At 37.4% G+C, this 15,767-nt stretch overlaps 1 protein-coding gene and 1 pseudogene across 3 annotated transcripts; one reads left to right on the plus strand and one right to left on the minus strand.

Annotated features, from left to right (window-relative positions):
- The first annotated feature begins 3,430 nt into the window (after positions 1-3,430).
- Positions 3,431-12,222, plus strand: LOC104604930 (uncharacterized). 2 transcript variants are annotated; one of them, XM_010269512.3, is made up of 8 exons: positions 3,431-4,100; positions 4,185-4,325; positions 4,469-4,696; positions 8,766-8,973; positions 10,070-10,206; positions 10,901-10,981; positions 11,513-11,579; positions 11,664-12,222. In XM_010269512.3, the coding sequence occupies exons 1-8, from the start codon at positions 3,787-3,789 to the stop codon at positions 11,961-11,963; spliced, it is 1,476 nt and encodes a 491-aa protein (XP_010267814.1). In that variant the 5' UTR covers positions 3,431-3,786; the 3' UTR covers positions 11,964-12,222. The 2 variants fall into 2 exon arrangements, with proteins under 2 accessions (XP_010267814.1, XP_010267822.1); XM_010269520.3 differs by having other exon boundaries at positions 3,432-4,100; positions 11,674-12,222.
- Positions 11,975-13,172, minus strand: LOC104604922 (multifunctional methyltransferase subunit TRM112 homolog A pseudogene; annotated as a pseudogene). The gene is made up of 2 exons (XR_016076327.1): positions 12,628-13,172; positions 11,975-12,105 (listed from the first exon to the last, which is right to left on the minus strand). The product of XR_016076327.1 is annotated as a multifunctional methyltransferase subunit TRM112 homolog A pseudogene (transcript).
- Between the last annotated feature and the right edge of the window lie 2,595 nt (positions 13,173-15,767).

Raw genomic sequence — 15,767 nt, forward strand, 5'->3', positions numbered from 1 at the left:
GCTGATGTTGAGGACCTTGAGGTTGGTGCCAGTGCTGGGGTTGCTTCAATGTAGGCTGCTTTGTGATGGCTTCCCTACCCATTCCTTCACTGATGTTAGGCGCTGATGTGGGGGTCTTCTCTATTGTTGGCTCGACACTAGCTCCATGGGTGTCTGCTTCTTGGTATAACTGTAAGGCTGAAAGTTGCTTCCCGTGTACCTTTAGTGTTGTTGTCACTGGAATCATGCAAAGGGAATGCTCGTCCAAGATAAGTAAACTGTCGATGTGTGGCATGAGCGTTGCTTCCGCTTGCGTGAGAAACTCCATTCCAAGAACAACCTGAAAATCATCCAAAGGTACCAAAGATATGTTGATGTGTCCTTTCCTTGGCCCAACTTAGAGCTCCACTCCATGAGCCATGCCTTCTACTTCCTTGGCCCCTAAGTTGATAGCCTTAACCCACCTTGTTGGTTTGGTAGTGGTCAAGCCAAGTCGTTGCACCTCAACAAGTGAGATAAAGTTTTGAGTGGCCCCAGTGCCCACCAAGGCTTGAGTCAGCCTCTCGCCGAGGGTGACGTTCACATATTTTAGCCCCTTGTGGGCTTTGCTAGGCTGATTACATGTGGCCTCTTTCTTAACCATGGCATTGATGAGTTGAAGGGTGCCTACTCTTGATGCTGTTGTGGGTTTCTCCTCATCGCTCTCTTCATCATCACTAAGATTGGCGATGAGGGCATTGACCTTCTTCTACAAGGGGCATTCACTGGTCCAATACATTTCATTGCAAATGTAACATGGTGAAGGAGGTGTGGCTGGTTTTTTGGTGTATTGGTAACCTTGGGGTTTGTAAGGTCCTGTGTACTTGTGACTTGGGAGTTCTGAGGTCCTTGTGGCTTCTTCCCTTGTTGTTGATTAACTGGCTTATTGGGGTATGGTTGTTTTATCTGAGTGTAAGTTGACCGCATGTCTCCCCCACTAAAGCTATTGGTACATGGGCTATGTGGCTAGTGGTCTTCTTCATTAGGCTTCTTTAGATCAACAAGTTGCTTGGCCACCGCCATGGCTGTTGCTAAGTCCTTTACCCCACACTATAGTAGTTCAAGCTTTGCCCGTGGTTTGAGACCATCCATGAAGTTGAACAAGAGGTCATTGTCAGACATGTTGGAGATCTCAAGTGTCAAGGCTAAGAATTCTTGGACATAGTTGTGTAGTGAGTCCTTGTGCTTCAAGTTCTTCAACTTCCTTTGTACTAGGTACTCAACATTTTCAGGGTAGAACCGTCAATTGATTTCTCACTTGAAATCAGCCCAGGTATTGAGGGTATGTGTGCCACGTTGTCCTAGCAACACCTACACCACCATAACATTGCAGTGTCATTTAAATACATGGTGGTTGTGCGTACTTGAGTTAGGTCATCATGGACGCCAGTCGCGGAGAAATACTATTCAAGTTGCCACAAGAAATTTTCAAGCTCCCGAGCATCGTGAGCACCTGAGTATGGTGTCGATTGACGTATCTTGATGTGAGTTGTTGGAGCAGGTGAGATACTAGCAGAATTGGCCATGGCTCTATTTATGAGTGTCAACTCACCCCTCATCTAGCCCAATTGTGCTAGGAAACTGTCCATCATTCCTTGAAGGCTGCTTTGGGAGGAGCTACCATGTGAATGTTGCAAGGTGTTGTGGATGTCTTTGAGGGCTCCATTGAAGCGGTTTTCCAACTCCACCACAACATTCTCTATAATTTCATGTTGAGGTGTAGTTCATCGACCCAGCCTCGGGTCTCACCTACTGTTGCCTCACAATGTATTCCCACTTCTAACTAAGACACACATCTCTCTCTCTCTCTCTCTCTCTTTGATCCATTTAACTAAACTTATGTGGTTTGTTGGATTAGGTATGGTTTGGTTTTTATTAATTCGGCCCATTTACTTTGAATGGTATATTACCTATTGTTTATAGTTAATCATTTCATTTTATTACAACTCAAACCAAAATAAGTTAATTATTTTCGTGATTAATTAAAATTTCCAAAACAACATTACTATTTTTAATAATGAATAATTTTCATTTTAGTAATATTTTTGGGGTTAATTACTAATATTGTTGACAATTTACTAATAGTTTACCAAAATTAATTAATTCTTTTAGGACTAATTTAATAGTACCAAAATTCACTTAAAATCTATTATTTATATCCATGATTGATTAAAAATTGCCAAAATTTAATACCAAAATATATTACTGTTTTTAGTAATTAATATAGTGATATAATAATAATTCATGATTAATTAATTAGTGATATATTACCAACAAATTAATTAATTACCAATAATAATAATAAATAAATAAATTAATATTAAAATTTAAAAATTAATAATTGTTTCGTGAATAGTTAAATTGATTATTAAATTAACTATTAATAATAGTAATATTTTTATAAATTAAGATTTATAAAATTTATTAATTCATAATTGAGAATTATTAACTATAATTATAGATTTACTAATAATTTTTTTAATATTAATTATAAAGTTTAAAAATAATCATTAACTATTTTTTGCGAATAATTAAAAAATACCACCAAATATTACTACTCTTAGTAATTAATATTACTATTAGTAACTATAAATTAAATTTGGTGCTATTAATTACTAGCGGGGATCCTACGATGCACGAGTTTTGTTAAAAGAATTTGAAGCAAAAGGAACTAGAGGTGTACCTTGGGTTGGGTGAGCCTAACTCGAGTCCAACACAGTTCAACCCAAGCTTTTGCATAAGCTGGGCTTGAATTTTTGAACTTCAAGCTGGGTTTAGGCCAAAAAACTTAAGGCTAACCTAAACTCGTGTTGGGTTTGAGTTGATGCCTTAGGTAGTTTAAACTCGACCTAACCCAATTTGAGCCTATACCAACATTTTATGATATACATATCTACATATTATCAATATGTTCTACTTAGAAATTGGGCTATAAAGTTCAATACGACCAAACCCAAGTCCAACCCAAGATGTTAGGTTAAGCTCGGGTTGGGCCTAAGTTGGTATACCTGGGCCTGGGTTAATAAATTATTAGTAACTTTTGTTATATGTTAGTAAATTATCAGTAATTATTGAAAATTACCAATAATTGGGCTTGGGATTGGACATGTTGAATTTTATAGCCCAAATTCTAGGTAGAATGTATTGATAATATATAAATATGTATATCAGAAAATGTTGAATGGACTCAAATTGGTTGAATCGGGCTCGGATTACCCAAGGCCTCAACTCAAATCCAACCTAAATTTATGTTAAACTTGAGTTTTTTTTCAGTTCAACTTCAAACCCAACTTATACATCATATTTGATTGAATTGAGTCGGGCTTAGATTAATGCCTACTCAAATTGCACCCGTAACTATGCACGGATTCCACTAAGATATTTATATTTGTATTTATAATTGTACTCTTTCCAAACTCTGGATTGTCCCTCGCAAGAAAAATGCTCTTGGCCAGACTCAACCCACTGTATCAATGAAAAATGGCAACCAGACCGACGATCTTGGTCGGACACGGCGGAGAATGAGATGAGTGAGCAACAAAAAAGTTTCCATTACGGTGGCCGGCAGCGGGACCAGACAGTGCCAAATAGTACCCACGTGCCATGTGACCACGTGAGGTGAGGGGGCAGTGAACAAAGCTGAGAAGCAACAACTCCCATCACGTCATCGTCAAAACTCACAACAAAATGACTGGCTCTGGTCGTCTCTCCGGCTCTGGCTGCAACTCTGTCCCTGCAGCAGTGCAACTAATGGTTTAATTGCCCGCCATGGTTCCGGTCTGCGGCGCAAGCGACGCCCCTGAAGGCCGTTGCGGATGTGGTGATACTTTTCATGGCGAGAACTGCTCGAGAGTCCATGAACAAACATGTCCTCGGTGCGGTGGAAAATCTGATCCTTCTTCATCATCTCCGTGCCATGTTCTTAGCTCCGATTCGAGATATGAGAAAGACTTCGAGAAGGTTTGGAGATGCGTTTGCGCCGCCGCCAAGGGTTTCAGTATTGGTGCGGGTCTCAAAGGTGGTCTTGCTGCCTTTTCGATACTCGCTCGGTTGAGAAGAGGGAGATCCTCTGCTTCTCGAAGGTTAATTATATGTCATTTTGTCAATTTTGATATTTAGTTGGGGAGGTTGTCATTTGATTGAACTAATAAACCTTTTCGTTTCAGGACGGCTATTAAGGGTTCGAATCGTGAAGCGGTTGTTGTGGCCATTAAAGAGACTCTTAGATACGGTCTCTTCCTCGGCACCTTTGCGGGTACATTTGTTTCTGTAGATGAGTGTATAGCTGCTTTGGGAGGACATCGTAGGCATGTCACCGTTCTTTCTGTGAATCCATAAAAATTGAATGTTTTTGGTTCGGGACGTTTGACAATTCTTAGTTATTACTAGTACAGAAGAAGTTTTGATGCTTTTTGGTCGTGTAATCAGTTACCCTGTCATTCTGGTTCAGGACGGCAAGATGGAGAGCCTTGTTAGCAGGGGCGATTGCTGGGCCTTCCATGCTTTTGACTGGACCCAATGCACAGCACACAAGCTTGGCCATTTATATCCTTATGCGTGCTGCTGTCCTAGCTTCCCGATGTGGAATAAAGAGCAAACGATTTGGACGCATTTGTAAACCTTTGACGTGGGCACACGGAGACATTTTCCTTATGTGCCTCTCTTCTTCACAAATTCTGTATGTACACCTTCTGCGTACATCACAGTTTTAGTTTAATACTTGTGGCTTCTACCTTCTAGCACCGAACCTTTTATTTCTTAAATTTTTATAATGAATTTCTCCTGAACGTTTTGCATCCCAAGTTATTTGGTATCCTTTCATACTCATCAAATTCAGTTTACATTTCTTTGATGGATAATCAAATTCAAATTACTTGGTATGCATGCGCAACCTTGGGAGGAAGGCCAGAGAGAATCGTTAGTACTTAGTAGTATCTATGCTGATTATTAGGGTAATCAGAATGGTCTCTGTCTAGCTAATCGTGTAACTCTAAAATCTCCTTTCCTTTCTTATTCATTAATAAAGTTTCTTTCATCTGTTGAAAAGCAAAACTAGTGATCCTCCAGTTTTATCTATTAAAAGGAAGTTGTACATGTTATTATGGTCTCCGGTGTTTATTTATTCTGCCCAATTAGAAGCATACAGTACTGTTTTTTGGGAAAAAGGATTGCAACCTTAAGGTTTAGCTGATATAAAGCAGCCAAGAGGTTCATCAGTAAGACATTGTGACGCCGACCTCAAGTGTTTGATGTAGGTGATGAGGTTATGGTCTTCTTAAGGAAGGAAATAATTCCCATAGGTACCTACAACAAGTTGAAGCCTCGGAAGTATGGTCCATACAAGATCGTGAAGAAGATTAATGATAATGCCTATATAGTGGACCTACCAGATCATATGGGTATATCCAAGACCTTCAACGTTGCTGACCTTCACCGGTACCTGCCAGAGATAACACTTGCCTATTTCAAAAATTGCCTCTTTTGAAACGAAGAAAGGAGGGCCAACATCCTGAGCAAAGTAACGATGAACAAGTTATCTCAGAGTCAGCTCTAAATAAACTTGTTGGTACTGCAGATACATACAATTTGGAGGGAATGGATCCCCCAAACACACTCACGTGTGATCTAAGGCCGTATCAGAAACAAGCCCTTTATTGGATGACAGAATCGGGGAAGGGAACTGATGTTGAGCAAGTGGTCAAAACACTTCATCCATGTTGGTCAGCCTACCGTATATGTGATAAGAGAACGTCTACAATCTATGTTAACAATTTCTCAGGGGAAGCTACTACACAATTTCCCAGTGCTTTAATACTTGCGGACCTTCATCGCTACTTACCAGAGACGACCCTCGCAAATCCTAACCACGACTCGGGGTCGAGTCTTTTCCAAGTGGGGGAGAATGATGGAGACCCATCTCATCATATGGGCGACAACTCATGGGAAGAATTCAAGATAAGCCAAAGAACTCAAAGAATCCAAGATAATTCAGGAATTCAAGATACATCAAGAATTCAAGAACCCAAGATTATCAAGACTCTTCCAAGATTAGCAAGATAAGGCAAGACTCTTCCAAGACTCTTCCAAGATTATCAAGAAAGACTCATCCAAGATCCACGCATCTAGAGAGATCGGACAGTGGAGATCAAACCCAAGAATTCTAAGAGGGTTCGACCTTATCAAGACAGCCCAAGAAGATCAAGATCAAGATCAAGCTCAAGACTTATGTTCTTTCCTAGTTCTTTTACAATTCCCAAATGTATTATAAATACTGCTATTTTCCCAAAGTTATTCATCAATTCATACTTCAGATTTCAGAATTTCTTCAAGTTCTCTTCTTCCTATTTTCGCCACCTTTTCTCTCTCCTAGAGAAATCGGTGTTAGTCGCTAGGTGCTAGCGAATGCCCGGTGCTTGCATAGCCAGCTCCGGTTCTCATTGCTTCCACGCTGCGTCACATTGAAAAATAAACATGTCATCATGTCGGGAATTTCAGAAGGGAGCCAAATCAGTAAAATTGTCTTGTAAGACAGTCTTTATGTTAGAGTTCTTTACCCGTATAGGAGCCATACTTATATGTTGGGTTTGTCTGGCTTTATTTTAGGCTTCTTCCTTTTCCTTCTTTTTTTCATCAATAAAGACAGAAGGAAGCACAACTCCGTACCAGTAAGTATGCAGGTCCTAGGTGTGCTTTTAAAGGAGGAAAGTTCCAGGGGTCAACACCAACATGGTTAGGAGTGGAATCCCTTGTCAGAGGATCTGGGAGATTAGGCTATCAGGAATAATAGTTCTGGAAGGCAGGGTTAAAAAAGAGCAAATGCCCAGTTTGTTTTCTCCTGCTGACGGCACTTTAGGATCAAACCTGTGAGGCTGTGATCTTATGAGTTGAAAGATAACCACTCTGATGGGCATTTTTGGCCTGAGGTTCCAATTAGTGTCTGTTATTGGATCTGGGTCAAGGAAGAAGTTTCATTTGACAACAGACAATGAATTAGTGGAAAAGGTTGAATGTAGTAATACTTTAGAGATTTAGGAAGAGGAAGAGGTGGTATTAGATAGTGTGAGAAGGGTTGACATTTTGATGGAAAGTTTAGAGTCTATTGGTAGGTAAGAGACATATTGTTAGAAGAGGTGGTCCTAGCAAGGAACTTTTGTTTTTTTAATTTTCTTTGGTTGGAGGTGACACCAAAGTTAAGGAACACTTTCTGATAAAAGAGAAGTCAGGACAAGGGAGACTTAAAGGTAGTTCATCAAGAGTTAGAGGGAGAAAAGGGGGTTGCAAAGAAGGTACTAATTAATTTTATTGGCAGGTTCTTTGGGTGAGGATGAGCTAGATAACTGGAGAGTTGTTTGACCGATCAATGGGGTTGGGGTGGTATCCTAGTTTGGATGGAATTTCTGGAGGTTGGAGTGGATGTCCCTTGTGGTAGGGCACCATTTGTGGGAGGTTGTTGTAATACTTGGTGTTTTTGTTGTTTTCTGTATATTGAGGCTTTTTGGCTTTTTCTTGGGGCTATGGTCTGAGGGGTTTATATCCTTTTCCCCTGCTATTCTGTTTTGTATACATCTTGTTTATCTTCCATTTTTCTTATTTATAAAGGATATGGTAACCATCACCGATAAAAGATTAGTTACAACTTATAAGTTTAAATGTCCTTGGAAATCCTTTTCTCTTTTATTTTTGGGACTCCTCAATGCATCTTTCAGTTGACAATTAAACAACAATTCCATTTTGCAAGTTGATTATTGCTTTCTTTTGTTTACTTATTGGATACGATTACCAGTACAGCAGTACCAGAAGGTGTCTTGATTAATAAGATATAGCTTGCTTCTATACTTTGAAATTATATGTTCATTATTCAACATCTAACTTGTCAACATATAGACTCATTTAGTTTAGTCTAGATATACTAAAATGTTGCCATTCCACGTATCTTACTCCTAAACACATATCCATGCACACATCCCTTTGGTTTTCATATCACCTATTTTGCACTGGAGAAACTTTGCAACTATGGACTTTGTAAAAGGTAGAATTTTCTTTTTATTATGATGGAATGTAGATTACCTTTGAGGTGATATAGAGACTTATAAGATGGATTTTACCTAATGGGAAGTTTTAAATCTATAGGTTCAATACTAGACATTGTACCATTGTGAAAACTCACTTTCTGATCATTCTCCAATACTTAAATTGAATAATTCATCATGCATTTTGTCCAAAATGGTGTGTCTTTACGAGACATCTATTTTACAGCCAAATCTTCATTGGTGCAGCTCAAGGTTCAAAATTTCAATACGTATTGGATTGTATCGGCCAATACGTATCGTATCGAGGGCTTTCCGATACACCACTACAGGGGGTGTTTCGGGGTTTAACCCAGTTCAGGGGGTAGACAGGCCTCAAACTGACCCTTCTAAATCAGGTTTAAAAAAACTAAAAAAAAGGGAGAAATCAGCTTCGATACAGGCTGATTTGGCCCTACCGGCATATTAGTCATATCGATATTTTGAACCTTGGTGCAGCTTATTCCTTTTTTCCCATTAGATAGTTGAAGTATTAGAATATGATCACCACATTGTACATTTGGAATTTGGAAATGGTACGCTTGAAATCATGTTCACAATGTTCTTGAGATGTTGATTTTTTGTACATGCATGCTTCTTGCTAGTTATTGCCTCTTCTATTTTAAGAGGGGAAACAGATGAAAAGCCATAGATTATTGACCTACTGCATTCTTTTGACAGATCGGCTTACATATTGAAGCAAGACAGTTTGCCTCCATCATATAGATCTTTTCTAAATAAACATGGTGGAAAGGATTCTGTTATTTTACAAGGGGTCAAAGAAATTACAAGTGGTGTTCCTTTTACTAATTTGGAAGGGATAGAGAAACATTACAAGTTGCAGGGTGTGAACATAAAACTAGATCCTGAAATGAAAGTACCATGTTCGGTATGCATTCCCCTAATTTTCTTTTCTTATTCTTTATTCCTTTTCTTCTTTACATGTAGATTTTGTTGCACTGCAACTCTTTCACAAGGATATTTTGGTTGTCAACTACCTCACAGTGGTTTCTGCATATGAATTGATGGGTTACATGTTGGTTAGCTAGAGGGTTAAGGATGAATTCACTCTGAGCTCTAAGAAGCAATGTTTAGAAAGCTACGTGTAGGATGGTAATAAAAATAATATGTGTAGGATATTTGAATGCATGAGGCATAAGCCTCGTGAGATTCAATTCTTTCAACGTAAAAATGAAATAGGAAAAGTGCACAAAAGGATTATCTTTTTTATAAGAAGAATGTGGACATGTATTTGTCATCATATAAGCAAGGATTATAATGTTTACAGCTTTAAAAATAAAAAATTAATTGAATTCTTAAACTTCAAGATTACTAGACAGATCTTAATTCACAAGAAAACTTCAATTGATATTAAAACCCAAAATATTTGAAACATACATACAGAAATGTGCTTGGAAAACTTAGAAATTGGTTTCTTTAGTGGTTTTGCTGTGGATCATGGAAGCAAAAGAGCAAAAGGATATCTTCTCCTGTTCTTTTGATGCTTATTTTATTTATGTTATTTTCATGTTACTCAAATTGTTAATAAACATCTTGTATTGGGAGATCTGGGAAGGTTCGAGAATTTCTTGTTTTGATAAACTTGTTGAATTTTGGAAGCTCCTGTTCAAGGGTATTCTGGTGACTTTGATGCTTCATTTTTCATCATGTAACTGACTAGTGACTATGGGTGAGGGGGCTCAATGAGGGTTCTTGTGGGTGGTTGTGAGGTTGACTAAATTCTGAATGTCCCAAGGTTAGCTTAAAAGAAAACATTTGACAATGCAGAAAACTCTGAATTAGTTTAGCATTTGACCATGGAAGCAAACTTTGAATGTCCCAAGGTTAGCTTAAACTCTGAAGCTTCCAAATTATTTAATTTGTTAATTTGACTATGCAAAATTGGTTGCTGGTGGCACCATTTATTGCCATTACCTTGTTGGTAAAGATCTTCCATAACTACTATTTGTTCAATCTTAATGCAGATTGTACATGGAAATCAGTCTTGTGCTGCACACATTATTTCTTTTCTTGTTCAGGCTTATGGAAGAGCATTGCCAGTCTATCTTCCAGTATATTTGATTCCTGCACTAATAGTCCATCGTCAGGGCCTCTTGGAAAGGTATCAGATTTGTCTTGTCAGAAAAAAAAAAGATATCAGATTTGCTTAGTGGTTCTTTGTTATACGTCCAATCCCCCGAACCCCAGCTTTTTAATCGGCAGCAACTTGGATAAATCCATCTTCCTCATTAAGATTCACAAATTTATATTTTTATCCACAATTGTGGTACAAAGAAGATTAACAAAAAAAAGTTAGTGGTAGAGGCAATCTATATTTACAATCGTATCTTCTGCATGAACTCTTTCTCATTCTACAATATTTGGCACTTAGGTCTAGCTTTCAGTCTGAGTGGACCCCTCTAGCATCAAGCTAGATACCATGCATACACTCAATTGATTTAAAAACAATGATTTATCATAATAGAATATCTATATTGCAAATCAGCATCAATTTGGGATAAGTTGGCTCATTCTATGTTTCATTAGTTTATCTGGGGATTTTTTTTGGCTTCTAAGAGATTCCTGGGGATTTTGGACTTGCTCTTGTTTTAACCTCCCTATAGTAACTAATTAGATGATGTTTCACTGCTCATGGTTGATCATACTTGAATTTCATGATTATATATCCTAGAACTTTTATGTTTCCTTTTCTTTGCTTGCATTGTGTTTCTATTATTTTTATCATTCATTTTACTTCTTAACCATGACATTATTTTTATTTCTCACCTGATATATTTCTACTTAATACCATGCAGTCCTTGTACAATTTTGGGGAAGGGTCTCTTTGGCACAGCAAGATCAAGCCTGTTTCTTTCTGTATATTGTGCATCAGCCTGGTTAGCATTTCACTTTGCTTATATTGTATTTAGTTTCAAGATATCATGGTAGCTACGGTCCAGTTCTCTTACAATGAACATCCTGTGGATGTTTTCTTTTCTTTTTTTCCTTTTTTTTCCTGGGTACAAGTGGAAGAAAACAAGCATTTCATGGGAAATTCACGTACATGTCAACATTTACTTTCCATGAAAAAGGATTTCCCATGAAATGCATTGTTGTGTTTGAATTATCCTTGTCATGGAACCATATTAAATCCCTCGAAATTGTAGCTTGCAATTTAGGCACAGGTTTACAAGGGAAGAGGAAAAGAAAATGATATGCACTTGCCAAATGCCAATTGATTGTTTTTTTTTTTTAATGAAGTCTTCTTTCTTACAACTATAGCAAGATCAAGACTTGATGAATTTACATGCTCAACTAGGGATTGAATCAACATAAGTTTTACATTCTGAAACAATATACCATTGCAATCTGTTAATTCTTTTAATTTTCTCAGAAATCAGCAACATAATCTTTCCTTCCATCTACAGGATGTGGACCTGTTTGCTGTTCAGGATTTTTAAGACATGTAACATTCCCATGGTGGTGATGGGAACGGTAATTGGACTTATATTCTATTCCTTCCCACATAGCATTGCTTTCCAGTGTCTATCTGAAATGAGTTTGTTTGTGTTACATAAGTTTCCTCCAGGTCTAGCCTTGGGGATTGAGAAGAAAAGTAGACGGTTCGAAATCTCTCTATATTGCTTGGCAAGAGCCATTGAGAGCTTCTTCACATGTTTGGCTGATGCCGATCTGCTGCCAAGGTCAAGTAAGCTGAAGAGAATCGACGTGGTCGTATTCAGTTTGTCAACAGCCATCATCATGCATTGTTATGCACAAGAGAGGGAAGTCTTCCGCTCCAAGTACCTGAACGTTCTCGACTGGGTGTTTGGTGTTCCTCCACCACCATGCGAAACCCCACGTTGCAAAAACAGTTAAATTATGGGTTTATGGGATTTACAAAGGAAATTCTTCGCTCCAAGTACCTGAACTGAATCCTCTCCCCACAACTGTGAAACCTTTACCACGTAGAATTCAAGTGGTAGTTCAGTACTAAATTTACTCCATCAAACACAAACACCTGCAAATAAAATAGTTTGTTGTAAATTATAATTTTATACACACTTGTACAGTTTCAGGCTTTTCGGTTTTAATAATTCCAATAAAGCCAAAAATTAATGGTCGTTTAATCTTCAAAGTGGCAGCTGAGAATTTCTTTTCTTGTAATAATGGCTGCCAAGCTGGTGAAAATTTCAAGTTGACTGATTACGACGAATCTAAACATAGCCAAGGCCATCCTGAACCGGTCGGTCTACAAGGAAAAAGGTTTTAGTTTTTTCTGGTGAACCCTCTCAGTTTTCAAGAACTGTTGAACTACACAAATCGGCGCAAAACGCGATGATGCGTGACGGAATTCATTCTTTACCCTCCTCCTGCGGGAGAGCATTTTAACCCGTGTTTGGATTTTTTTTTTTAGAAGTAAAATATCAATATCAGAGCGTTTGAAAAAGAAGCAAAACTATATTTTCATTGATTGATCCAAAACAGAAAGACGATGGTAGTTCTATATTACCAAAGAAAGAAAAGAAATTTCTCAACTTACATGACAAAATCTAAACCCCACAAAAACCCTAGTTTTCGTCGCTGGAGCGGTAAGAGGAAAAATAAGTTGCGACACGGTCAAGCAAAAGCAATGGATCTCTCAGACCTCGTCTTCGTGAAGGAGCATGTTGGGGATTCCCTTGTTGACCGGGAAGCGCCGACCGGTCTCCGGGCAGATTAGAACACCTTCTTCAAGGTGAAGCTCGAGTAGGGCGTGGTGGAACTTCTTCAGGAAGTCGTCGGAGTCGAGCATCGATGAATCGGCCTCATCGGGAAGTTGAGAGTAGCCCATGGATCGAGAGGCATCGACGAGAGCCTTCCATTCGATCTTGGGGAATATGTTTCTAAGAAACTCTGCACTGAAATCGACTTCTTTCTCCACAAATTTCTCGACCTCGAGGCGTAGAGGGAAACCGTTCGTCACTCCTTTGATGTTGCAAGAGAGCATGTTGTGTGTCAAGAGTCTCATTTCTCTCGGTCGGTCAACAGCGGCCGGAGCTCGGGAGAGGAAAGACTGATAGAGTATTGCTTGCCTAACTCAATAGTTCACTTATACGGTCACAATGACAAAAATGCCCATTTTGTAATAGGGAAAAACCGAAAAAAGACCGTCTTATAGGCGGAGTACGTTACAATTATACCTCTTTCTCTTTCGGTCGATGTAATTTATGACTTTATGAGGACAATCGGGCCGTTGAATTAAAATCTTTTAAGCCCAGTTTGGGAAGAATATAAATGTAAACATGGTTTAGCAATATAATATATAGGGTTTTATACTGTATATTTATATTAAAGTGATAGAATTGTCTTAGAAAGTGGATTCTGTGCAGAATTGTTATTAGTAAAAATCAAATGATCAAGGCTTTGGAAAAAAAAAAAGGAAAAAACATTGTTGAATGAAATCGTTTTAGCTCGTGAAGGTTTTTTTTTTAGCTCCATGACAAGGTAGCACAACCCCCAAACGTATAGACCTTCCCTCCAAACTCAGCCGCAGGTGGGATTCAATCCTAAATCTCGGCTACAACTAGTAGAAGACCTTATTACCTTACCAATCAGTTAATTGGCATCTTGTTTTTAGTTTGCAAAATTACAGAATTAGAGGGGGTTGTTTAGGGGTGATCATTTCAGCCCTACCTGGCCCGGAAAATCTGGGCTTGGGCCTAGGTTTTTTGTTAAGGCCCGGTCTGTATATTTATAAATAATATATATCTTTATGTATATATATTATTCAAAAATATTTGATAATTGATGTTTTATATATAAAATATAGATTAATAGAGATTTATAGGAGATTAAAGATTTTAATCCTATGATGATCTTACTAAATTCTAGTCTAGTATTTAATGAAATATAGAACTAAAAGGAAATTACTAAACCCTAATCTTTTCTGCTCTCTTTCTCACCAATTTCATAAAACCACCGCCACGCCCAATCTCTCTCTCTCTCTCTCTCACACACACACACACACCAAGAGATGAATCTTCTAGTGATGAAGATAAATCTGAAGTTTAGAGTGGTTGCAAGTTTTTGGTAAAATTGAAACCATTTTCAATATTTTATTACTTATTTATTTATATTAATTTGAACTATTTTTTCTTAATTTACTAATATATTTTTTATTTTACTTTTTATTTGTAGGAGTTGAATGGAAGACGGAAACCCTTATAGAGATGTTTAAAGTTGTTTTGTGGATATTACATGACAATGGATGGTTATTTTTTGATAGATATTATAGGTTTTAGGTTGATTTTTTGTTGATAAAAGAATTGGTTTGTTAAAATTATCATTTTTAACATACTAATGACCAATTGAAACTTATAAATTACAAGGTATAATTATTTAATTTCTTTTATGTTAGAAGCTTTTATTTTAATATTAAGTTTAAAGTTTCTTACAAATTACTATAGTCTCTACGACAATAAATAAAAAAAAAGTACAATTGTTTAATTTTAAAATCAAAATACATAGGTCCAAAATCATGGCCCGGCCCGCTCATGATCACCCCTAGGATTGTGATTGTAATAAAAGATCAAATGAACGACTTTAAATGTGTTGTTTGTTAGGCTGTCTATAATGAATCATGTATTCCAATCATGAGTAAATACACCAGTAATTGGGATCAGCAAGCAACAAATCCCCATGTGACAATTCACCCTGTTACTCTTTATTTTTTAAAAAATGAATATGAATACTTTTCATTCTATGGGTATAGGAACAGTTTCATTTCATGGGAGCTGAGGTCATAAAGTGGCATATCTGCCAATACAATGGAATTGTGTGGTAACAGTTCATTCCCCTATCATATGGAATGACCAATGCTCCATATACCAGCATTTGTCTTTTTTTAATAAGATAGAAGATTATGAGAGTGTTTGGTTCCATTTATTGTAAAACTGAAAAACACATTTAATGAGGGCATTTATGATACATAAGTGCCCATTAGGCACCATATCAGCAAAATGCCAATAAATGTCTAACCGTTTCAGGAAGCTCCAATATGAATTTTCTTGAAACAGGAAATATACACAAAAATTGAAGTTTGTATTTGTAAACTTTGATATATACAAATGCAATTAATGAGGCATTTGTTGATGGGGCGCCTATGTGGCACCGTCAATAAACTTTTATTCAATAAACGTAAACGGAACCAAATAATTCATAAGAGCCCACAAGAGACTAAGCAGCAAACCAATGAGGGCAGTTAACAAAAAGATGCTCTGATCTTGCAAGTCTCTCTTTGCTTAGAACATGGGAATTCCTGACCATGTAAACAAAAGAGACCTCAACAGGAGTAGCTTAAGATGTCTTTGAGCAAGAAAAACACATCTGAGCAAAAATTTAAGACCCTTTTGTTTGCACTTTTGATCAAGCTTTGACAGTCCGATGCAAGCACTAACTTGTTAAGGCCTAAATGCATATAGCTTATTCGTGATCATCTGGTTTGAATGTGTTGTAATTACAGTTTATAAAAAATTATTTTTCATTATTTTACTGCATGTCTCATATTGGAAGTGTTCGATATAGAGGTGCTGCGTTGCTTTTACATTTTGGGTTGATCAATATAAATTTGTATAAGAGAGATTTTTCTACTGAAAAAACATTTTGAATTGATCAATAAAAATCAAGGTTTTTAAAATCGAT

Source organism: Nelumbo nucifera, chromosome 5, assembly GCF_055504915.1.
Source record: "Nelumbo nucifera cultivar China Antique chromosome 5, China Antique-T2T, whole genome shotgun sequence".
NCBI classification, from domain to species: Eukaryota; Viridiplantae; Streptophyta; class Magnoliopsida; order Proteales; family Nelumbonaceae; genus Nelumbo; species Nelumbo nucifera.